The sequence below is a fragment of the Centruroides sculpturatus genome, unplaced genomic scaffold (genome assembly GCF_000671375.1).
Source record: "Centruroides sculpturatus isolate CEXI.00-Female unplaced genomic scaffold, Cexi_2.0 scaffold227, whole genome shotgun sequence".
NCBI lineage: Eukaryota > Metazoa > Arthropoda > Arachnida > Scorpiones > Buthidae > Centruroides > Centruroides sculpturatus.
Window position 1 is genome coordinate 79,273 of NW_019384481.1, and position 27,016 is coordinate 106,288.

A 27,016-nucleotide genomic window follows, 5' to 3' on the forward strand; every position below is an offset into this window, starting at 1 on the left:
TGTCATTGGTCCAGCATTCGTTAAGAGACTCCCCCGAGTAAGAACTGTCTTTTATAGCTTTTTGCGGGGAATTTCCACCACGTGATCGGATGTTCATAAGCTAAAGGTTATAGGTGTCCTAGGGACCTAAAACAAATGACGAAAGTTGGATGTTAACTATAAACTTTTCTGCAAGATGAGCTGCAAGTTCTGCAGAGAACAATAGATGTTGGTAGTTCTGACAGAAAGGTTTACACATTCCTGGCTAAGATCGGTTTTTTCTAATTTGTTACATAAATGAAAGCGAATTAATTAAAATTTTAGTTAATTAAAGAGCGTGATTTTCGTTACTAAAATTCCGGATCTCACACATGCATTAAACACTGAGAACAAATTACACCATCTCATCATTTGTACATTGCTTCTTTCACATTTGAAATATAAAAATTTCTTACAAGGGGACTTTACGATCTAGAAAATTCAGTTTTGGATAAGACTTTGCAGGTTAGTAGTATATCTCAAGGGTGTCCACCCAGAAGGATTGTAAAGTGCACTAGCTAGAAGATTCCGAGAAAAAAAGCTCTAACGTTTTAAGCGCAGCTTATATACTGATTGATTTTACAGTATGGTAGCACAGTGAAATGGCCAAGTCTGTAATGAACTCGCTTGCAACACGGGCAATCTAGGTTCTAACCTACCTTCGGCGAACTTTTTTTTTAATTGTCTTAAAAATTGTAACTACTTTTAAATAAAGTTAAATTAATTAATTAATGGCCTAAAAATATTATCAATTAAATCATGAATAATTTTATTTTATTTATGAAATGACTGTTACAGCTAATTAAAATGTGAATTAAAGATATTTTATTTTTAAAAAGTTGAATACTTTCAAATGCATTTTTAATGGAGGTAAATTAAAACTTTAATTACTTTTGTCATTAAAAAGTTATTACAAATTTTAAGATATTATAAGCTGTGGAGAGATTAAAAATATTCATTTTAAATTTGAAGAATTTTTCAATTCCTTGTTAACTTCAACCAATGAACTTAAGACCATATGTCCCAAAGTTATGTGAAAGTGTCACTTTTGCTGCTGACTTGTGAAAACTCACAGAATGATTAGCTCCCAGGTGTGAAAGTTGACAGTTATGGGACAAAAATGCATTTGAAATTATTCAACTTTTTAAAAATAAAATATTATCTTTAATTCACATTTAAATTAGCTGTAACAGTCATTTCATAAATAAAATAAAATTATTTATGATTTAATTGATAATATTTTTAGGTCATTAACTTTATTTAAAAGTTCTTACAATTTTTAAGACAATAAAAAAAAAAAAAGTTTGCCAAAAGTAGGATCAAACCTAGATCGCCCGCGTTGCAAGCAAGTTTGCTACAGATGCAGCCATTTCGCTGTGCTGCCATAGTGTAAAATCGATCAGTATATGAACTGCGCTTAAAACTTTAGAGCCTTTTTTCTCAGAATCTTCTAGCTAGTGCGTTTTACAATTCTTCTGAGTGGACACCCTTGAGGTATACTATTAATTAGCCTGTAAAGTCTCATCCTGAACTGAATTTCTGAGACTGTAAGGTCCCCTTGTTAGATTAAATTTTGATCACTTTTGAAAAGTGGATTTTATACTCTAACTACAAACATAGTCATCACTGGTTATCATCAAATGATCCTGTATCACAGATGCCAAAGCAAAAATAACTCTAAAAAAATTCTTCGTGTTTGGTTGACTTCAAGGGGGTATTGCTCATCACAAGTACTTAAGTGTTGGACAAACTCTTAGGCAGATTTGTACAGTAAGCAGCTACAAAGAGTACATGACTATTTAAAGCAAAAACAGTTATATTTGGCAAATCAAGGTGTTTTGTTTTTACAACAGAAATTACAATAAATAAAATAATGCAATTGGAATGGAAACTTTTATCTCATCCTTCACATTTTCCTGATTTTATCTCTGTTGGGTTATCACTTTTTTTTATCTTTGAATGTATCATATGTAAATCAAAAAACACAACACCTTAATTTGCTGAGAAAAATTTAAATGTAAAGCAAACGTTTTCAGCCAAATCTGTTGGCCATCATCAGGCTAAAAACATTCGAATATAAATAAAATAGAACAAAAATTTAAATACAAATAAAATAAAATAACGAGCGAAATATATATATAAATGTATAAAGAATAATAAAATAAATAAAAATTATTAATACAAATAACAAACCATGTATATGAAAAAATAAGCATAAGTTAATTAAATATTAAAACATTATATAGAAAATTCAGTGAAATGCAAGTTATGCAAAAAATATTAAAATCAACGCACTAAACTAAGAGCTGTCCAATCGTTTGATTAAGTATTTCCAGGCCGAAGGCAACCCTTCAGAATCTCTAGAATTGATGCATGAATCATGCAATTTGCTTTTATATATTTCAATTTGGCTGAAAACATTTTCTTTACATTAAAATTTTTCTCAGCAAATTAAGGTGTTGTGTTTTTTGATTTATATACTAATGCTGAGTGAGTGTACATCAGTTGTATCATATGTGCTGAAAACAATTTACAAATCACTTAAATAATAATGAAGTTTGTTTTCTGTTATAGGTAATGTGATTTAGTCTTTTTGTTTTGTTTTAGTTGTATATCTTGCTGACAGTTCACTGACAATTTGTGTTGCGTTTAATATGTTGTTTTTTGTTGTTGTTATTTCGCCTGTACAAATAAGTATTTATCTTGTACTCATGAAATAAAATAAAATAATAATAATTACAAATCATGCAACCATAGAAGCAGAAGTAACTCAATTTTTTAGTGATAAAATTGAAGAGTTTTATAAAAATGGTATTTTCATATTGACATTGAATTACACTTTCTATTGGGAAAATGTAATTGAATATAAAGGTAAATGTTTTGATGAATAAAATTATTTTAAATGAAAAAATACAAACATTTGTATTGACATTTCAAAAACTGATATTATTTATTTTAATTACCTGATATTAATTATATTATATTAGATGTATACAGTTGTGTTTTGGTCTAAACCTTGTCATCTTATATGTTCTACTTCAGTTATATTTGAAATATTCTATTTTGGTTGTATTCAATTTGTTCAGTTGCCTGAGGTTAGTCTTTAAAATGACAGAAAATGTTTGCATCAATTAAACATATTTCCTCTGTTGCTAAAAAGGTTTTCATGATATTAATTGATATTTTACAAATATTCTTTAAAATATTTCTACAGTCAACACTGATTAATTCTAAATTTGTTCAATGTAACATTTAAAATTAATTAGTATTGTTTGTAGAAGATTTTTATCAAAATACATGCAAAGTTCCTTCATATAAATGATCTTTTAATGAATAATTTACTATGCATACATAAAAAATAGAAATGCTAATTTAAACAATATTAAAATAATAATTTTTAAAATTTTATTTCAATATTTGAATAAAAAAAACCATAAATAATAATAAAGGCGATTCCAGAGAAAGACAATTTCTTATATAATCTATCAGTTAAATGTTTCTACAATATGAACCAAAATTTAATGCCATATAGTAGTAACATTTTATCATATAATATAGCACTTTGGTCACAAGAAAATGATGGGAGAGAAAAACAAAATAAATCTAAGTGCTAGCGGATGAGTTCATTTTCTAAAGTTGGACGAGTTCATTCTCCAAGACTCCACTCCTGTAACGCCACAACATGTAAGTGTTATAATCATAGAATAAATCTAACTATATTAGAATTAAAACTGTTCAAACAATGACAGAATTTTAGAAAGAATAATTGAAATTGATGTGACAAAATACAATTGCATTCCTAAACACAATATCAGTAAAATTCCAACATTCTTATGTTCAGTAGAAAAATGTAAATGACATATAATCCTAAGTCTCAGAAGTGAAAGAGGAAGAGACTGAAATGAAGTAATTAATATGAAATAAAAATTAGATAAAGATAAAAGAAAAAAGCTCAAGAAAAAGATTCAAAAAACAAGTGAAAATCAAGCTTACATCACTCATAACTGTTAAATCTTTGCTGTTAGTTAAAGAAAACCTGTAATAACAAAATAATTTGCAAGAATAAAATATTCTAACTCCTATCAAATTTACAAGTTTTAGAAACAGTAGAAAAAGCAAGCAGAAATACAATAATAAAAGAAATAATAATAATTACCAATAATAAAGATTATTTTAATATATTTTTAAAAACTTTTTAAATCTTTCATTGATTGTTTTTCAAGTTTGTGAGGTAGGGGTGACCTCACTCCCCACCATATACATCACTACAATGCATTTATATATACACAAATAACGATTAAATGTTATGCTTGGTTATGTTTATCAGATTTAAGGGTGGGCTATCTTCCTAAAACAACATCAAAATGCAATGTCATTGGACTTATATATATGCTCAACATTTCAGCCTTCTATATTAATTAGAAATAGATGAAAGTTGAGTTGCAAGACTTGAGAACATACAAAGCAAATTAAATAGTGTGTTTAATTAATAGAAGTGTTTAATGAAAAAAGCTATCCATTTAACTCTAACTGGTTTATTGTACAGTCATCATTAGGATAGCAGAAAGTAGAACATTGTATTCCAATCAGACAGAAAAGGAATATAGCCAACATTTAAATTTTAAACATAAGAAATAAACAGAACAAAATTAAAACAGTAATATATAAAATAAAAGATACAAAAGTCATGTTCGAACAACATCTTCCTCATATATGCTTATAAAATATAAAAAATAGAATGATATTAAAAAATTAAAATATAAAATATGAAAGGTGTTAATGCCATATGCGTAAATGATACTCTCCACATACAGTATATACCAAATGACAGATTATTGAGAAATTAAACATTTATCAGCATGCAAAAAATAACTTATGCATCAATTATAATGATGTGAACTGCTTATCAAAGACTTGGAAATATATATTATAAGCAGGGGCAAATTCTCTGGGCTTGCTTAGCATGTGCCGCATGCTTAAGAGAAAGTTTTGACTGTCAATAAATTTTTTATATGAGAACAAATATGCCAATAATAATTTATTCTAACATGTAAACTCTTTTATCATTTGTGTTTGCTTTTACATTGACAGCTAATGGCAGCCATTTTAAGTCAGTGCAATGCTTGTAGGAACTCAATCGCTTGCTCATGTGGAGGTTTGCCACAGCAAACAAGTATGCACGCAAGACGTCACTCGAAGCATTTAACATGGTCAGATTGTATCGAAAGTTTGCAGTACCCAGTCAGCATACATGTATTGTGTACAGGGGCAGATCTACATAGGGACTAATAGGGTTTAAACCCTGAGCCCTCAGTGTCAAGGGCCCACAAAAATTGAATTATCATCATAAATTTTTAATACTTTTTTATTATAATATATTTCATATATTTCATGTGTAGATATAATGGGGTTTATAATAGTCCATACTTTTTTATTCACACCAAATAATGTTTCTGCTTATTGTTTAGTGCTCAAGATAGGCCTATTATTCTTATTATAACTTTCAGCATGCCCAAAAATTTTGGTCAGGATTTGCCCCTGATTATAAGATGGTGTAAGATAAGCAGGTATCATGTATGTCTATTTTCATTGGTAATAACAAGAGATGTAATAGCCAATGTGGTGAACTTAGTGCTACCTAAGTTTGGCACAAAGTATATATGTAGAGATATCATTTACATATAGTATTAATACCTTTTATATTTTAATATTGTTTTATTTATTTGTTCCTTATGTTTAAAATTTAAAAGTTGGCTATATTCCTTCTCTATCTCAATGTTCTGTTTTCTTTTATCCTGATGATAGCTGCCATCATCAGGATAAAAGTACAGGTAGTACAGGTAAAAACATTTGATATACTCAGTAAAGTATTTGCTAGTGAAAGTTATAAATGTATTATTTAAAAGTAACAATAAAGAAAAAGAAATGGATATATCAAAAATAAAGAAAACAGAAAACAACTCCAAAATGGATAATCAATTACTTATTGAATAATTACAATTGGACAGATATTAATGTAATATTTCTTATATATGATGTAGATCCAATGCAATAACTTATATAAATAAAATTAATAAAACTTGTGATAAATAAAGTATCCACTACTGCTTTTTCGAGTTGCCAAAAGTTCTTTATTTTATCAAAGAACTTTTGATAACTTTATTTATATAAATAAATTACTCAGGATATATTTCTTCATAATTGAATACAACCCCAGAAGTAACAGTTAACATAGTTTTTTGAAGAATATACTTCTTAAAACAAAGGTAAACAAATAAATTATGATAATACTTACAAAGGAAAGAAGAAAGAGGAAACATAATAACACCATTCATAGAGAATTAAATATTTAATGGCAACTATTTTCAATCTGCTTAATAGCCTCTTTTTAAACTTTGGTGATTTATTCTGTTTCTTAATTATAATAAGTTTAAATCGGATGCCAATTTATTTTAATGTGATATATCAAACTAAAACACATCTCATATGTAAAATTGGTATTATATAAATCTTATGTGTGAAACTTCTTGAAAGAAAAAACTATGATTCAGCAACATAACCAACAAAAGATGAACTGAGTATAGTGATATATTTAATCAACAGATATGTACCACTAAAAAGCATAAAAAATAATCATCATTTATATTGTACAAAAAATCTGAATATACATAATTAAAAATTTTAAATGCAAGAATGCTTTAAAATTATTTATGTACTTTAAAATATATTTTCATTTTTAAAAATATAAATAAAATTTTAATAGTAAAAATAATTCTAATTAATTATTGTTTACATTTTTAAATTAAAATGTACTGTACATGTCTATATTGACTAAATATATAATGTCTTACCATTGAAACTTCTTGTTTGAGTTCCTCCAAATCAGGCTTTCCTTTTTTTCCATAAAATGTATTTTTCTTCTTTGGAGGTTTTGATTTAGTTTCATTAACAACATTTTCTGTAGCATTTGGAGTAATGGCAACACGATAACTGTCTGATCGTCCATACTGAATAATTTTTAAAAAATATATACATTTAGATATTATATACAATTTAGTTTTAAATACATTTCAGAAAAAGAATCAACCCTATTTTGTAAACATTTACAAATCAAATTACCCAAAATATTATACAATAAAGTTTAAGATAGTATTTTTATACATTTTTTTTAATCCATCAAATCCAATCTGACTTCTGGTTAGAGTTGTAAGTTATTAATAGGTCCATCTTGTATAACTATTGAGTTCAGTTCACAATAATCAAAAAACAATTGAAATATTATTAAGATTTATTGACATTAATTAATTTGAATAAAACTTAAGATAAATGTTTTTAAAATATTTCAATAATTTTTTTGTTATTGTAAATTAATATTTATAACAGTGTTTATAAAAATGGTGGAATATCTGCACCATATTACTGTAATCCAACTCGTATCTATAAACCTTTTACCGGTGCGCATTTCATCACTCTCTACAACAGTTACAAATGTTTTCAAAACCATTACGGTTCTTCTTCAGGTAACAATCCCCTAACGATTCCGTTAGGGGATCGTTACTTGAAGAAGAACTGTAACGGTTCAAAAACGTTTGTAACTGTTGGATCACAATGTTTATTTCAAAATATTACATTGATGATAGTATGTATACTTAAAAGTGAAATAAACCTTATTAATTCTTCTGGTAAAGATTTTATTTTGAAATGCCTATTTTAAAACATTGTAGAATAGAGAATTCTACGTTGCATTTAAAAAATGTTATATAATGATCAGTGCTGAGTGTGTTAATAAAAACAAAGATCTATATCATACTTTCTTTCACTTTGTCAAATACTAAACCAATACACAAAACTCCTCCATTCAGCACTGAAAAGTAACAGCATTTCCATCTTCTGGCCTGATTCAGCACAATCTGTGAGATGTGTGCTTTTCTTTTCTGGTTTACGAGGAATATGACATTTTGTATGCATCTTTTCAATTTGGATTTCAGAGATGATTCACAACCCTGCAAACTGTGAATGAAATGACATCATTTTTTAAGAGACTTGCAGGTTTTGAACAGCAGGCAGAGAACCCCACCATACCTTTAAATGTGGCTTTTTTTAAAAATTCTTTTTGCCCCATGGGCACTAAGAGAGCCTCTTTTAGAAAGCCCATTATAGGTTCAGCCAGGCTCTCAATGGGGCGACCGGGTGGTAAGGGACAGGGGCTGACATATCCAGTCGGATCACCCCCAGAAATTTTTCGACCCGTCCAAATTTGATCCCAAGTCCCCCAGAGCACCTTACTCTCTCAGCCATTGACCCCTGTATGGGTGGCTGGAGAACATAAGCACCATTACGCTTATTGTGGAGAGAATTAGAGAAAAAAAATATGATTTTAAATTTCTCCTAATCAGACATCTTACTCAGGACTGCATGGTGAACTTCTCTATTGTTTGCCTTAGAGGTGGTAAGAATTACAATCAACTCCTTTTTACACAGAAGATACATTTCCTATAGTAAATTGGGAGATATGTTTCAAGTTATTAAATAAAACCATGTAAGATGAAATAAATAACTATAGTAAGACCCCATTTAATGCAGGGGCTACGTTCCTAGATGATAAAAGCACTAAATGAAACAAGGGTCGATTATATTGCAAACTGATTTTAATTTGGTGATGTCTTCAATATACAATAAGTTGGTTTTAAGAAATTTTTTTCTTTTAAAGATTATTGTATTTATATTTCATTTCTCCATTACAGTTATCTCTCTGAGGAACGTGATTTTGTATAGTCAAAACATGTAATGGTGCGTGCCCTGACATTTGATGGTAGGGAAGCTGTTTCCATAAAAATTTTAAACAAATACTGGAAATGACAAAAATAAACAGTTTATTTATTTTAATTCTAAAATAAATAATTGACACAAAACAAAGATATAAGAACTTATTATTATTATTTTTTATAAACTAACTGTATTTGGCATCTTTTTACACAAAGTTGTTAATTACTCTATAATAAAAATCGCTGGTCGTCGATTCCATCAAAGTATTTAAAAGCTCTTTTTCTATCGAAAGCAAGGTTATTGACAACAATCTTTCCTCCGACTGAGTGTTCCTTCCCATGTATCAATTCGCTTCACAGCTGAAAAAATGCACTCAACAGATGTACTCGTAGATGGGGCCATAAAAATTAATGATATTAAATCGTATAATTCTTTTAGTACCTTTCTGTTCAGATTGTCATTAATTATATTTTTTATGCCCAAGAGTGACTTGCCAATATAGTCTGGCACAAATATAAATATTTCAATTCTCTATGTAATTTAAATAAATCAAAAAATTTCCCACAAAATTGATTAATTAAAGAATTAAAACTCACTTCGGAAAATTGTTTTTCATAATATTTAAAATTATTAACATCTAAAAGTGGTAAAAATTCCAAAGATTTTGTCTGAAAATCTGTCAATATAATTATAATTAAATATAGCTTTTTAAAGAAACGTGCATAAAAATAACATAAAATCTTCTTTACTTTTTAAATCTTAAAACAATGCATAGTCAAATAGTCCCTATCAGTGGTTAATGGATGGAATCATTGGAAGCATTATACGTTCTGGTATGTAGCTTCCACCAGCTAAATAGCCTGAAGTTGGTGCTCTGTAAAGAACATGCGCAAATGCACGTAATCTGATTGCCTTACGTGATTCAGATATTTTTGCCGTGGATTCGACAATAGTGTTTCCATTGAGAATATGCATATACGGACTTATATCCGAATATACAATAGCAATCTTATCATTTTTTTCACATGTATAGAAATTTGTTATAAAATACATAATGCGATTATAATAAAATATTCATTTTAAGTAAGTCAAAGTATGTTAAAATATGAAAATAATCGCTTAATATGTATTTATATTTTATAAAATACAAGGGAAGCGGCGCTTCCACAGCTTCCATGGACGCCAGCACGCTACTGGTGTAAGGCAAACGAAATACAGCTCCTTTTTAATTGCGATGTCTTTCTGAATAAATGGAGTTAATGAAAAAATTCTGTTCGAGAATTACAATACGTTTAAATAATAAAATTAGTAAAAACGAGTGTAGCAATACTTTTGTAGTTAATTATCTTACGATACAAAACCAGGATACATAAAACTTAATCTTTAATTTATATGAGACATGAGATATGATGCTACACTACCAGATGAACATAGAATCGAGAACACGTGCATACAAAGCGAGGTCCGAATCCAAACTTCCAAAGTGAGATCATAGGATCAGGTTGCCAGTTCTGTTAAGTTCAGAGTTCCTCCTTTCTTTCTTCTTTCTTCTTCTTCGATGGTGTTTATATGGAGATTTTAGCTCAATGTAGGCTCTTTCTCCGAGTAGACTTGTGTATGTGTATGATCGCTAGGCGACCGATTAGCCGGCTGTATCGAACAGCCATACGTACGCGCGGGAAATAAATGCCTTCCGGGAGGACTTTTATGGGGAACTGGCCTCCTATTCAGTCGTTATAGGCAAGGAGAAAACCCGGAAAACTCCAAGCAGCCAGCCTGTCCGACCGTGGCGCGAACCCACGACGAACCTCCCAGTCTTTAGGGTCTGGTCACCACTACGATGAGCGGCAACGGAGACCACTCGCCCACGAGAGTTCCTCCTGGTGACGACCTTTGGATTTATGACCAAAGCTGTCGCCACAACGAGCAACTATTTATCGTGACATCACCACGATGCCGGGCTGCAATTTTTAATCAATTTTATTTTTTTAACTCTTTCCGCCCTGTGGGAAAAAAGAGGGCCTCTTTTATTAGCAATCCCCTTGTGGGTTCGACCCAGTGCTGTGCGATGTCTATAATTTTAACATCGATGCATCGATGCTAAATTTCGATGTTGGATTTCACATCGATGTTTGATCGATGCCCATTGGAACATCAATGTTCAATCAAGATAAACTCAAACAATTTAAAAAAAAAACAAAAAAAACAAAACCGGGTTTGTTCAAACAGAAGTTTTTGACGCATGCGCAATGTCATTTTACAATGCGAAGAATAACGTGTATGCCGGTTCTAAATCAGTTACAGTTAGAGCCTAGGGACTTGCGTAGGAGTAACGTAAGTGACCTAAATTAAGAAAGAACGGGTATAGATAACTTAGCTCTATTTGATACGTGTACGATCGTACATGCAAAAAAAAAGTCGACAGGGTTTTTTTTACTATTTCCGCCCTTTGGGCACTAAGAGGGCCTTTTATAGCAGGCCCATATGGAGCGACCGGGTGGTGAGGGACGGGGCCCGACATATCCGAACGGACCACCCCCGAAAAATTCCTGGGGATTCCTTGACCCGTCCGGATTCGATCCCGGGTCCCCCAGAGCGGTAGGCTGCCACCTTGACCGTTGGCCATCCGGCCTCAAAGTCGACAGGTTGCGCGCCACAAGACGGCGTAAACAGACTAACATGGCAGAGTTGCGGATGAGTTTTAATGAGTGTGAGTTCATTCACTGTTAAAATAGTGTAAATTTATAAACATATTTGCAAGAACTTTGTTTCATCGCAATTTCATAATTTCTACGAAATTCCCGGACTGTCCGGTGAAAACCGAACAGGTGGTAACACTAGGAACAAAGAATGAACTGCATGCATCGATGAATCAAAATTCACATATTGCTAACATCGATTCAGGATTGATGTTTCAAAAACATCGGAAGATCGATGCATCGACGAACAAAAACATCGATGTGTCGATGTCACATCGATGCATCGCACAGCACTAGTTCGACCAGGCCTACAATGGGGCAACCGGGTGGTGAGGGACGGGACACGACATATCCGAACGGGCCACCCCCGAAAAATTCTCTTTCGATCCCGGGTCCCCCAGAGCGGTAGGCTGCCATCTTGACCGCTCGGCCATCCGGCCGTCGCTTTATTTAATTAAAATGTATATATTTTAAAATTCTCTCCACCTCAAATTAGTAGTGGCTTTTCCCTGTACATCATAAATTTCCTTTAACAATAGAGTCGTACAAATCATCTATTTAACACCTTCAGAGGAAAATTTTTGAATTGAAATAATGTGACTTATGGTTTGCATCGGAAGCACATATATACTCGTAGTTAATCGGAACATCCTGCCTCTAAGGTTCTCCTAAGGTTGCCCATATTTGATTTCTGTTTTTATGTATCTAACTCCGTTCTCAAGAGTAAGGAAAGACAGTGGAAATTTATAAGTCTACAATTTTTTCAAACTGCAGTCAAATTTGATTGGTTTAATTACTTTTAAAATTGAAAATATGAAACAGTTTAATTAAAATAATGGTATACAAGAAAATACTATTCTTCGTCTCTTATATAGGCTATCTACGACAGAAGTTAAGTTTCCACTATACGATTCCATAGGGGAGACCGGGGAGAGTTGTCACAAGGAACATGTTGTCACAATGCTAATATCGCCTATATAATCAAAACTGAATGGTTGCGTCATCTAGAAGTAGGTTCATTTACCGCTCGCTACGTCATTACAAAATTTGAATAATATCCGTTGCATTGTTTTCCGTAAATTAGCGGTTGAAAGATTTATAGCCAGCGTTGCCATTCCTAGTACATTTGTACTTTTCGGGTACATTTTGCCCTTTCGAGCACATTGAAAGTACACTTAGATTTTTAGTACCTTTTGAGTACATTAAAATATTTCAGTACCATTTATGGTACAAAATAATATTTCATGCCTTAACGAAAAAATTCGAAAAACTTAGTTCAATAAAGTCTCACTAGTGTCACCACTTGCTAATTTGATTTACCCAATCACAACATATACATGGTGTATGTCGGTCGACGTCAACAACATACAGATAGTTGCATGTGCAAATGTTATGACTCAGTGGTCTTCTTTCACACGTATCACATTCTCATGAGGACCTTGACAAAATTTTTCACGCCACGTGGTCCAAACAATTCAACTCTGTCAAACAAAAATATTGGACAGATAAGGAAATCAATGATTTTAAACTTTTGTCATCATTTGGGGCCGAGGGGGGAAATAAATAAAACTCGATAATAGGCGATATATATCGTCATCGTCTCCCTTGCCGTTTGGACTGCCGAGCGGTAACAATCAGAGCCGGCCCTACCATAGGGCGAAAGGAGCAGCCGCTCCAGGCGCTAAGTCCTAGGGGGCGCCTCAGTGGTAAAAAAAAATTAAAGGGTATAAATTTGGGGCAACCAAGGGCAGTGGCGTAGCGAGGGGGTGCAAGGGGGTGTATCAAGCACCGGGCGCCACTCGCAGAGGGGCGTCCAAATGGTCTCCAAGACAAACTATATGTGTTTCTGGAGGGGGCGCCAATAAAGTGTCGTGCTCCGAGCGCCAGTTATGTTCGCTACGCTACTGACCAAGGGGGCGCCATAATAGGATCTCGCTCCATCCTAAAACTTGCCTCGGGCCGGCACTGGTAACAATCAACGACATGTGGAAGCAGTTGAGTCAGAGATAGATGTTTCGTTTACAAACAACGCAACCGTTTATTAAACACGAAAGAAGCTTACAAGATTTCCGCGATCTTGGAAGTTTCGAAGCGGCTGCGGCCTCTGGGTCTTCCTCTCCTTTCCAAGATTGTCCCATTTTGATTGAGTGTCCCTTGTTCGCGAATGAACCATTCCATCACGTCTCGACGACTCCGGGACGATGCGGTCGACTTCCGCTGATGGAAAGATGTCGATCCGAGGTCGGGAGATGGAGACGAAGATGGGTTCGAGACACACACACAACAACAGATCCGTCACTTGGAACTTTCGGGAGAAGAAGCCCCGCGTCCTTGAATTTCCGTGGTTTTATCCGTTTTCTCTCAGATTCCCCTTTCCGATTGGTCTCTCGTCGTCACCTGATGACAATTCGAAACCTTTCGGGGGCGCGGGGGAGATCAAAATCGAAGTTTAATTCGATCTCCAACCGGAAATGGTCGACGGACTTACATTCTTCTATTGTTTAAAAGTTAGCGTCGCGTTTTCATAAAATAAAATCTATTTCTAACTACTATATTTTTTTCTTTAAAACAATTATTTTAACGCGAATTTTAGTGAGGGTTCGGACCTGTCCCGAGCCTCACAATCAATAATATCAAAATAGCCGTTAAGTCAGAGTCGAATTATTACACAAAATAGTTTTGAAATTGTACAGTACAAATAATATTATTTTCTACCACTATAATTTAATTCTTAATTATGAACTTCAATTTTAGTAATCTTGGCAAAAGAAATAACTTTTTTAATTCGAATCTGTCCACGCATACTTAATTTATAATTTTTTTATCCATCACTATAATATTTAAAAAAAATCAACTTTTAATGTTGTATTTAACAAAAAACCATAGAAACTACTTTCATAAAATCTTTTTATGAAATATTTAATTTTAAAGTATCCATATTTAACAAAGTATTCATGAATATGAATTTGAAATAAGCACAAAAATTGAGTATGATGGTATATTAATATTAAAAGTAACCAACCACAGAAATAGTACATTTAGAAGGAAAATTGTACATTTTTTAAAGGAGCTTCAATACGTTTTGAAATTTTATTGTGGCAACAAGTCGCGTAAACTTTGATGCATCATGTCTTGTGCCGTTTGAAAACTTGCAATTAGTAAAAGGTGAGTAACAACTGTATTTCCTATTAGATGGGTCCTGTCCTTCGATTGCTCATAATGCATATATACATTATGAGCAATCGAATTTTCTATTTTGAAATTAGAAACTATGAGTCGATTTGTTAAGGAAGTTCATTTGGGGCAAATTGTCACGCATCGAACGGGGCAACTTAACACTAAGACTGACTCATCAGAAGAGAAAGAAAAGACATTCTGTTTGGTTTGTGGTGAGGGTTTGGTCTCACGAGCTATGTACAGATGTAAATCCATATTATGTTCGTCACAACTGTGACCCTGAAGATATGTAAAGATTCGAGTTACTTGTCTTTCGCAGAATAAATAATAGTAAATTAGTAATCTATTTCCTTTATAGAATTGGCACGAGTAAATGTCATATTACGCATAATTTAACATAACCAAAATAAATTCAGGAAATGTGAGAACTTAGAATACTGTACATATGCCCTGTGACGATATATCCCTTACTCTGTGACAACATACCCCTAGACGGGTATGTTGTCACAGAGTACCACAGTTTTTAAAATAATTAATAATAGTGGCGTGCCGTGACATTTCTGTAAGAAGCCGACATCCAGGGGCAATCAATCAATTGCGCATCAGTGATGGTCTAGGGCTGGGGTGGCCAACAGGTTTTGCTCCCGGGCCGAATTGGAAAGAAAACTTTTTCCACGGGCCGAACCAAAGGCTGCCATAGGAAGATTTTGAGGTGGTGCGAGATCTCATTGTGTTGTCACCCCGTAGAGACTAAATTGTAGATATAGATTATAGATACATTTTTCACATTATCATGCTTTATCAACATTCTGCGCTGTACTTACGAGATTTGTAATAGTTGATTTTTTTTTTTAGGCGTCAAAATTTTTCATCGAGCTATTCGGACTTGAGTAGTTAATATTGAAAGATTGATCGCGGGCCACATAAATCCATTAGACGGGTTGGATCCGGCCCGCGGGTCGTATGTTGACCATGCCTGGTCTAGGGTCCATTCGGATCCTATCGTATCTATTATTCGATAAGGTCCATTCGGATCCGAATTATTCTATATGATAGGATCCTATTGTATGGATTATTCGATAAGCCAGTAAAAACCGTAGACTTCTCTAAATTCATTTTTAATATCACTATTACATTCCGAATCGCTAGCCACGATATAAGGGCTACAGTTAAAAATAAAATAATGAAAACTTACTCGGTGAAATAAAATGTGTGATGGATGTACCGGTACATACCTGGTACAAAATATTCTTCAATTGTATATGAATATACTTTTAAAGAAAATTATAATTAAATATAGCTTTGTAAAGAAACGTACATAAAAATATAAAATATTCTTTACTTTTTAAATCTTAAAACAATGCACTTAGTCAAATAGCTCCCTACGAGTGGCTAATGGATGGAATCGAAGACGGTTGCAGAGCGTGCATAACGCGGACTGCCAAATCCCCAGGGTGTCGATACCGGTCAGTGTCAAATAGCTTTTTTGTCGCATCACTAGTATACCTCAAAGGACGCGACAGGGCTGTTGTAGATTTTAAACGTTTCTCACCGTAGCTGTAAAAATCTAAAATTAGTTAGAAAACAAATAGTCATTTGTTTTCTAACTAATTCGTTTTAGGACCAAATGTCCTCAGAAATTTCCAAAATTTACAACTTTACGGTCACTCTCATTGAACTGGAAAATTTTCTGTCTTTATTACATTAATAATACGAATATGAAATTGCAGTTTTGTCTTGCCATTATATTATTATAGAAATATCTAAGAAATCAGTCTCCGCTGTACTCGGCTAGAGATGGTTCGGTTAAGCTTTTGTTTAAGTAAAATTTCGGCTCTTTCATCAGAGTTTTGTTTATGTCCCCAATTCCCTAATCGCTTAATTATTTAACTACTTCTTAAGTAGAAATAAGTCGAAACCGGTTACTTTGTACTCGAATACTTGTAGTCTCGGGAAAAAAGTGGAAAGAAATTTTTATGACAAACGGATACATAAATCGTAAATTTAAGGAAAATAAATTCTAGAGCTTTTTCTGTACCTGGTGCATCTCTCTCATTAAATTTAGTTGTAAATGATGCTACCAAAGTAACAGTTAATTTTTTAACATTATACAAGAATTGTACGTTTTTTCTACATTCCCTTAGAGATGGGATATACGAAATCGTAATATCACTGGTTTAACATTAAAATCCGTGAGTAATATAAAATCGGAGAGTGGAATAAAAATATCAAATATTTTAATGGATTTTTTATAACTCCTGTCAACTATACAGAACTATCATAAAAACATACCAGTAAATTCTTATCGGTTGGGTTAAGTTATAAATCTACTCATGATTCACATAATCGGGCGAGGGCGGCCAAATATCTAGCGGGCGGGCGGCTAACAGTCCAGAACCGGTCCTGGATAGAATTGGATGCAGTATACGTGTAGCATCCACCCAAGGTCCTAGGCTTCCACCAACTAAACCGGGTGAGGTTAGTGGGAGTCTAGGACCTTTATGGGTTTTTCCTGAGTTTCACGATCATGGCAACGATAGAAATGCCTTTGCCTGCAAAGGCAAAGAGCTCTATGCCTTTGCAGGCAAACGGCCTGCAAAGGCATAGAGCTCTAGATCTTTAATAGTGTATGGTACATATTATTGACATATATGTACTCTGTAAAGCGCATGCGCGAATTCGGCTTTTTGGATGCTGACGATACAGCGCTTCCACTCCGCCACTATTATTCGAATATACAATAGCAATCTTATCTTTTTCTTCACGTGTAGTATAAAAATTTGTAATAAGATACACAATGCAGTTATAATAAAATATGGTGTGATTATTTTCATATAATTAAAATTAATATGTATTTATTTTTTAGAAAATACAAGGGAAGCGGCGCATCCACCCCTTTTAATGACGGCACGCTACTGATTAATAACTATGACAAAAATTATTGAATGTTAATATATTTATTATAAACCAAATCAAAAGATATGTAGGTGTATACATTTTCACTTAAACCTAAATAAATTGATATCAGAGACTCTAAAATTATAAATGACTAAAAACTGTGACGACTAGCCCCGGTCTCCCCTATATCACGAGGTCAACAAACGTCTTGCTAAATACAAGTCGGATCACCAATCATCCGTGTACAGTAAATTGGAGATGCGTCTGATTTGCAGGCAAACAAATGTATTGCAGTTAAAGCATTTCTAATGCTTTTATTAATTTTTTAGTTGGCACAATTATGTAAATTTTAATCAGTTACAACAGTCAAAAAGTATTATTGTCAATAATATGTACTGTACACTATTAAAGGTCTAGAGCTCTATGCCTTTGCAGGCAAACGATTTCTATCGTTGCCATAATCGTGAAACTCAGGAAAAACCCATAAAATCACAGACCACGAAAGCATTAACTAAAAAACAAACGGTAACAAAAATTATTATTTATAAATTATTAAATGCAATTGTCCAAAAGCTTATTGCGCCACTGGGCAGTTGCTCCATTCCTATTGGCCACATAAAAAAAAAAATCATTTTACTTACTTATGTGGGATAAGCAGGGGGTCAGGGGGTATTCCCTTCTGACCACTTAATCTGCACGGGTTGGTAAAAGCCGATATCGAGGTCATTGGATGGCTAGGAGGGCAAATCGAGTGGGGAGTGCGTCGGTAAGTCGGCAGGAGTCCGTGGACAAACAAAAGACAGGGTTTGACATAACAAAATTAAAATTTATTATAAAAATAAATCTAGAATATACAGAGCTATACGCGGATAAATGCGGTTACACATGGATGTGGATAAATGCGGTTACGAATGCTCTTATCATGTGGAATGCCGAAAAATAAATCTTTAGCGAAACGCGTGCTTGACCTAATTTCCCTGTTATAATGCTTTTTACGAGAGAGTTTACAAGTTTCAGCCTCCTTAAATACCTCTCAGGCGTATTGGAGAGTCGATGTGGGGAACTTCATTCGTATGGACGGGTCGTTGTCAGGGATGGATTTCCAACCGGTGTCTTCTCCTCTTCTTGGATCAAGTCAGGATTATGGAGGTCCGGGAGATGGAATGCACACAACTACCAAAGTAACGTCTGATTAATCGCTCTCCCGAGCTTCCGGTGACTGTCTCTTTTATCACCTTGTCGTGAGAAAGGGGGTCACGTGTTCGTCCAATGTTGACTGTTACGGTGCCAAGTTGATACTTAAGAGTCAATTTTCCCATCGGGTTGTTATGACTAAATGTAACCTCTGCTCTAATTCTTACGGGGATTGTTTTGCTGTCGAATTTGTTTACAATTTCCGACAAATGTGGAAATTCGCGGATCTCACACTTAGGGCCTATATTTTGTTTAAAATGACAAAATTATGTAATTAACGTCAGGTAAACAAACTTTTTTAACATTGTAAATATACCGTACGAAACGCCTAAAGTTTTTCACATTTAAATAGAAAATTGCAAAAGAAAAAAAAAACTTTTGCCGAGAGAGGAAGCCTCAGTTTTGGAAGATTTGAACTTTCGTCTGCTTGAAAAGTTTGAGAAATGTATTTTCTTCTGTGTTTGCTGTAATTTCTTTCTTTCTTGAGTATTAAAATAAAAGCAATTCATCTCCTTTGACTTTCTTACAAGTTTTTCGTGCAGTCGGACATCACAATGCGTACAGCCTTCAAACCTTGAAGGAAAATCACTATCGAATATGTACAGGTACCTATTAATCAAAACACACAAATATTTAAAATACAATTTTTTTGTGTGATATTCATAATTTTTCCACAAATTAGGACTAACTGAGTAGCTTAACTGGTTCCAATGTTTCCATGACTACTGTCACACTAAAAAAATTCACGAAAATTCAAGAATAACATAAACCACGAAAAAGTTTTAAAGCTATAATATACATATCAACTAGCACAAAATGACTGAAAAGCTCGTTGCGCCAATATGCAGTTCCTAACTTTTTCAAAAACAATTTTGCAGATCAAATGCTAAGATGCATATCAAATTCAATAATAGTCTACATTGTAAAATTAAAACAGTACAGCATGTAACAAATTTCCTCAAAATACCTATTTATCTTCAGTGCCAGTGCCTTAAGCCTTTGCAGGCAAAGCCTTTCTACCACTGCCGGCGCCACAAAACTCACAGAAATGAATCCACAGGCACGTGAAACATAAAAAGAGATAACATTTTAGTTTAATAAAGTAACCATTTCCGAAATATTTGCTACTGCGACTAAAATATAAAATTAATCAGATCTAACAAAATTAGTTGTTAATTAAACAATAAAGAAAACATTCGTGTACAATAAAATAATAACATTGTAAATTGACTGGATTAAATCAGTAAAACAGTTTTCCTTAACAAGACAATTAAACAATTAACAACTTATTGACATTAGTAGTAGTAGTAGTTAATCAGTGTGAGCTACACTGACTATCTACCCGATCTTAAAACTAACCTTTCTCTCAAATTTCACATAAAGCCGATGTTAATTTGTGTAATATGAGATAATTTACGGTGAGTTTCTTAAATTTAATATGTTTATTTTTGCGTTTTTGAATCAAATAACAATAAAATCACATAAAAAAAAAGCACTTTCGGAATTCTGCGAATATTTACGTCGTTACAAAAAGACAAAATGAAGAAATTAAACAATAATCGTAGTTTTTGATGTAATGTTGAACAGTTTCATTGTTTTAGAATAAAAACTCGTTCCTTTTTTTAATGCATCCTCTAGAGAGGGATGTATAACCTCACTTAAATTGGCATTCCTGGCATGCCGGCTTTTATCACACGGCTTTGATTTTATGGTCTCCCGGGAGTGACCAACATGCCGGTCATTCCGCGAAAATACGGTAAGAGTTTTATATTTTTTATTATAAATTGAGTATTTTCAATAGTTTTTACACAAGTTTAAAGTTTTTCTAACCTAAAGGAAAAAAAAAGCTCCATTCCAGGTGAATTTTCTGGCTGTAGTTCTGGCTCCGACGTCTCTTCACTTTTTCTCAATAGTTATGAACGACTTATGATTATGTTTATGATTATTGCTATTAATATTTTGTTTTGTTTATGACATGAAAGTGGCTTGTAAACATTAGAGAGGTGGTTTCTTAATATCGTTCAAAAAGGGCAGTACCAGTCGACCCCCCTATAGGGGGTCGACTGGTACTGCCCTTTTTGGGGGTCGATTGTCATCGGAATGATTTTTTTCTAATAAAACATATTTGATTAATTGCTTTTTTTCTCCTTGTCGTTTATAGCCTATTTTATCAACAAACAACTTTCAAAAGTCTACTTAGATGCATACATACTCTAGAAAAAACAACGTTTGACACACCTGCGAAGTGAACAACAGCACGATAAGAGAAATCACTTAGGAGACCGACATAATTTTAAACCCGCTACCTTAAAATATTCCAATCTGTTTTGTCAATAATATTATGAAAAGTGTTCTCTAAATAATATTTTAGTTTTCTTACAACACAATTTTGCTTTTCGCGTATAATATACAGTAACCCTTCGTTATATCGCGAATTAGGATGTATCGCGCTATTTTTTTGGTTCCCAAATTTTAAAAGCACTTGAGTCAATAAACTTTAAGTTATAAATTGGCATTGAATTTCTTTTTGCAACGAAATACAATATTTTATCCTTACCATTGTCCTTGAAACTACCACTGCGGGTGAAACGATAAATTCGTCAAGATATAAATAAGCAAAACAGGTGGACAGATCAATTATCATTTATGCTTCTTTTTGATATTAAAAGTTGTTTATTTTTTGGTTTTAAGTAGGCCTATTGTCTCCTCATTTACAAGTTTCTGTGAATTCAAAATTTCACACCTTAATTGACGGTATTGCGTCAACTCACATAAAGGTGTGAAATTTCAATTCATCCTGTAATGTGTAAGGAAAAGATTTCTTTATTTTTGAATGGAAAGTTCTAAAATTTTTATACAATAGTGATTTTATTTTGGATTTTAGGGAATTTTTACTCTGTAATTTTATAAGTTTTAATATTACGTTTATACGTTCAATATTTATTTTTTAAATTTTCAATTACTGTATATTTCACAATAAATCGTTATTAAAAATTAGTGTAATTTATATTTTTCAATAAAAATTTTTTATAATTTTTTATTGAAAAATATAAATTACACGAATTTTTAATAACGATTTATTATGAAATATAGTACTGTATAATAAAATTGTAACTGATATTTTATTTTTATATCGACTGTATTTGTCTCTAAATGTCATTGTTAAAGAAAGAACAATGCTAAATGAAATGTGCGTTCGTGGTATCGATGTTTACATAAACGTCAATTAATACGATATAACTACGAATAAAATTCAGTATTGTAAAGGTAAGCTTATTTTATATCAGAAACACTTACTGACGAAATAATAGAGGATAGAGATTCATAGCATGTATAATCTGTTTAGTAAAAGCCCAGAATTTCTAGGACTCTATTACATCGCGCTTTTTCTTTGTCTCTGACAAGCGCGATATAACGAGGGGCTACTGTATTATATATTCATTTATACTATGTAAATACGTTTTCTTATTTTTATCATGAGTTTATTGTAAAAACGTCATACGAACTGAGAGTTAAAAAATAAAATTTCTCGGTTTTGTTAAATTTTTTGTTAAAAAACAAGAAACATTTTATAAATATTTTTGTTTACATACAAAACAACAGGCAAGCAATTTCATTCTTTCTAAACTCTTTTCAATTTGTCTAAAACGATTTTTTAAAAATAAATAAAAGCAACACACTTTATTTTTTCTATGCTTTTCTTTAACCTTAAATTACAATTACTAAATTAAATTATCTTTAAATTATAATAATTTATGACAAATTTATATTTATTTAGAAAAAACTTATAGAAAATAATTTATAAAAGTAATTCATAATTTTCCAATTTTCCTACTTTAATATGAACATTTTTAAATTAAAGATTTTTTACTCCAATTTATTTCAAATTATGTACAAATATAATATTTGAAATGGAATATGTAAATTATTAAAGTGACGAAATAATCATATATATATATATATATATATAACCACTTCTTAAGTATAAAGTTCTTACTACTTTATCATTTCATAAAAGATTACATACAGTATTTTTAGAAATTATATCCAGACATATAATTAATAAATTTTGATATAGGTTAACAAATGAACATAATTTTATAAACTGAAAAATAAAGAAATTTAAACAGAAAAGTTTCGTATAACAAAAAAGAGGAAAAATGTAAACCTCTTAACTGCAATCTTGCTCAAATTCCCAAGAGTAACGACACTGTTAACATGGCAACAGCTTTTAGAGAACAAAACGTTTAGCAATCAATAGATATTTAATATTCGTTAAAACGATCCACTTTGTATCAACTTATTAAATTCGATTAATATTTTGACTTTCCTCGTCTCAATTAATTCCGTCGCCCATTTTAACTCGTTCAAACAGATATTTTTCGATAAGAAATCCTAAATTAACTTATCAACATAATAAAATTCGAATTTAAATTTTAAAATTTTACAATTATGTAAACATACATTATATGAATTTCGATCTGAAACGAATTTAATTAATTTAACAAATTTAACTTTCATATATTGCTAGATAATTGTATTTCCGATTTATAAAATGTTTAAATCTCATATTTAACATTTTTAAATACCGATCAAAATATAAGAATAGAAAAAGTTTCACGAAAAATACTCAGTAAAAAGAATTTGTATTACATAATAGTGAAATAGTGAATCTTGTCCTATCGAACTGCAGAAAATAAAAGAAATTTCAAGAAAAATTAATAAATTTTCGAAATGATTTGCGTGTAAAATTTAGCTTATATATAATACATTGAGGGTATATTAAGCATAAACAGTTTGTCAAACTGAACAAACATCTTTTATAAATGTAGACATGGAAAAGCAATAAAATAGTTAAAAAAAGAAATAACCAAAAGAAAAACAGGAAATGGAAGTTTGCTTCATAAAACTCAATAGCAAATTAATAAGAGGGAAGGCAGTTTAAAACCAATGTTATCACTTGTTATAAAATATGTTTCGTTTGGTTATTGAACATTGTTATAAACACCAAATTAAATTTTTCTATTAATATTATTCAATACAGAATTCAGGTTTTTTTTTATCATATAGGGAAGACCGGGGCAAGATCGGCATGTTAAGCTTTACTTAAATTTTGTGTAATAAATACTGCTGTAAACTGAAAAAAAAGCTTTGCATATTGTCTATTGGAATGTTTTCTTACTATAGAACTGGTTAAAATCAGTTTGGAAATAAAAATAATTAAAATAATTACAACTTTACAAGAAGAGAGAAATTGACGAAGTTGCCCCGGGTATAGGGGCAAGATCGGCAACTTCTCTCTTTTTGTAAAGTTGTAATTATTTTAATTATTTTTATTAAAGTTGCCCCTGGTATAGGGGCAACAGTAATGGGGCAAGATAGGCACGTATATAAAATTATGTTATTAACAATGTATAAGTTGGAATTCACTATTAAAACAAAGAAATACAAATCCAACACCCATTTAATATTATTACAACGAAATGCAAGTTCAAAGACATATATACATGAATAACAAATGCAAACATGTTTTCATTTATCATCTGTTTGATTTTTATCCTTTGCTTCTAATGTGGCTTTATGTTGCCGATCTTACCCCGCTAGTCATGATTTCGAAACATTAAGTACAACCCTGAGAACAGAATGCCAAGCCACGATCTGGCCACGTGAATAAGTTGAAGTTACATCCTTCTAACAGGAAAAGTAACTTTCGTTATCATGGAATTATAACAAAACCTGCCAATTCAATATAAATGGAAAAAAAATATTATATGGAATTGAACGAAAATGAAAATTTGCTTGATAATTCAACTACGCTTGTTGGAGAACAATAAAAACACTACACTCAACAAGCCACCAATAAAACTCAACTGCCTAACCTATAACCAAAGTCTCCTTTTAATTTGTTTTTAAAAAAAAGCGCTTGACAAACTTGCCCCGCACGCCGAAGTTGCCCCGGTCTCCCCTAAGTTATGCCGAATCTTATTACTGTATTATTTTTTTTAAATTCAAATATTTATATAATCGATATCATCATATTATATTTAAAAAATTTAAATCGATTAAAAAATCAATGCATTAAAATATCACAACATCGATACTATCTTAATAAAATATAAAATATTAACTTATTTTCCTTCTTCAAATGGTCTTTTTAATGAAAAGTTTAATATTTCATATTTATAGACATTTTTCTAAAATGTAAATTTATCAAAAATATTTTTGCGCATTTCCTATACCAGTTAGGAAATTTTATATGTAAATTTTTAAAACTGCTTACTTTTCATCCCTTTCAATCTTAATTTTTTACATTTTTCTTTAGATTTTTAAGACTAAATTTTTTCTAGGTTTTTAATTAAGCAGATCTATATATATATATAAAGAAAAATTGAATAAAATTTGCTACTTTTTTAGATTTTTTCATTATTAAATAATTTTACATAAATTTAAAATGTATTTTAAATAAGAGAATTAACGTAAACTTTTAGAATTCATGTAATAAATAGTTTGATTTTTTTTTACATTTTCAAAATTTAAAAAAAAATAATATTTTTAAGTTTTATTTTTTTTACAACGTTGATATCACAATAATAATTAATTAAATAATATCATATGCCAAGCGAACAATTAAATTTTTGGACAGATTAAAATTTTATTAAGAAAATAGTTTAAAACACGTTGTATGCACCGTATTTAGGATTAAACGTATCATATAAACCTGACACCTTGTATAAATGTATTAATGAAAATAAAATGAAAATTTTATTCCGATTTTGATATTAATTTTTAAACTCATATTTGCATATTAAAATAAGTTTTTTTTTCGGGAAAAAACAATTGTAAAATGCTCACATGGTCATACGGATGCTTATTTTAAATCAATTAAAATATTTTAAAAATATTTTATTTATTGATTATTTTCAATTATTTTGTATATTATACATAAATAATTTTTAAAATATTTTTATACATAATATGCAGTATAGACTGAATATATAATAACCATATTTTAATTCCAGAATCGTGAAAAATATTTAAATATTCTAGAAAATGTTCTAGAAAAAATTATTAGTTCCAAACAAAAAAGTCCTTTGAACACACTTTTCTAAAAAATTCAAAATAAAATTAATTTTTAATATTAAATTAATAATTTTAATTGATTAAACAGTTAATATTTCAACTATGACATTCTTTTTTTTAATCTAAGGTTATCCAGAAAAAGTTTTATCAGGAAATAGATTTTAATAATTGGAATAATAAGAAATTACTGTAAGAGAAGCAGGTGGGAACAGAGAGAAGATGGAGATGAAATCTTTCCAAGATGGCTACTCAGGTAGATTTGACCTTTTCTAAATTTCCGCGTATTGACGAAAAACATAAATTACAAGTTGGTCCGACGACTTAAGAGTGTAGAGAAAGACTTTATGCATAGAAATTTTTTGGAATGTTATTGCAAATTACTGACCTGATCATCTGTTTTCTCCGAATCTGCCATTCTCGACAACCGGTCGATTATCCGGATGAAAGTAGTAGAGTGACGTCAAGACGCGCGCGCACAATATATTCCCAATTGCGTCAATATCTAGACGTTATAAAGCAAAATCGAAGTTTTAAAATAATATAAAGCATGTTAATAACTGAAATAATTACAGATAAGTTTTTCAATTACATTAAACTAATAAATATTAGTAGAATATTTTATGCCAGTTGTTTTACACTATAAAAGAAGGGAAGAAAAAGAAATCCAGAATTCAAGTAGGCTATATAAAAACACTTCTAGATTTCTTTGAAATTTATTTCTCTTGATGAAATTTATGAACTTTACTTCTATATATATAGAAGAAATAATAAAGTTATAATGTACATTATATGCGACGTTTGGTTACCAGTAATCGATTTTCTAAGATTCTGTATCCATTTTTAGAGCACTTATAATAATTAATGCCAGAAATCCAGCTGAGATGTCTAAAATATTACCAGTAAATTAGAATTTATGTTAAAGACTTTACGTGCAAATGCTATAAGTACTTTTGCGATGTTATAGTAACTATTTTTGATAAACTTTACGTTTCACATTTTCATCTCTGATCTTCAAGTCTTGTGTGTTAATACTAAAAGTTTAAATTCTTTTATGAATTAATTGAATTAAATAGAGATAAGTTTTAAATTTACGAAACGCTTTTAAGTTGAGCGATAAATAAGTGATGAAAATTCAACCTAAAATGAATAAAATACGAAATTTTAAGTAAACTTTGTTTTTAACA

At 31.3% G+C, this 27,016-nt stretch overlaps 1 protein-coding gene across 3 annotated transcripts in view; it reads right to left on the reverse strand.

The window, feature by feature from the left end:
• Positions 1-26,311, reverse strand: part of LOC111621440 (sodium/potassium-transporting ATPase subunit alpha-like) — a 101,576-nt gene extending 75,265 nt beyond the window's left edge. Inside the window, exons 1-2 of one of the 3 annotated variants that reach the window (XM_023363588.1) lie at positions 13,546-13,604; positions 6,870-7,025 (exon numbers count right to left, since the gene is read on the reverse strand). Coding sequence is in view for 2 of the 3 variants with exons in the window: in XM_023363586.1 (XP_023219354.1) it covers positions 6,870-7,025; positions 10,206-10,277 (228 nt within the window). In the remaining variant the exon portion in view is untranslated. Of the gene's footprint in view, positions 1-6,869; positions 7,026-10,205; positions 10,293-13,545; positions 13,605-26,217 lie in introns of those variants that run through there. The other 2 variants (XM_023363586.1, XM_023363587.1) reach the window with 2 other exon arrangements.
• Between the last annotated feature and the right edge of the window lie 705 nt (positions 26,312-27,016).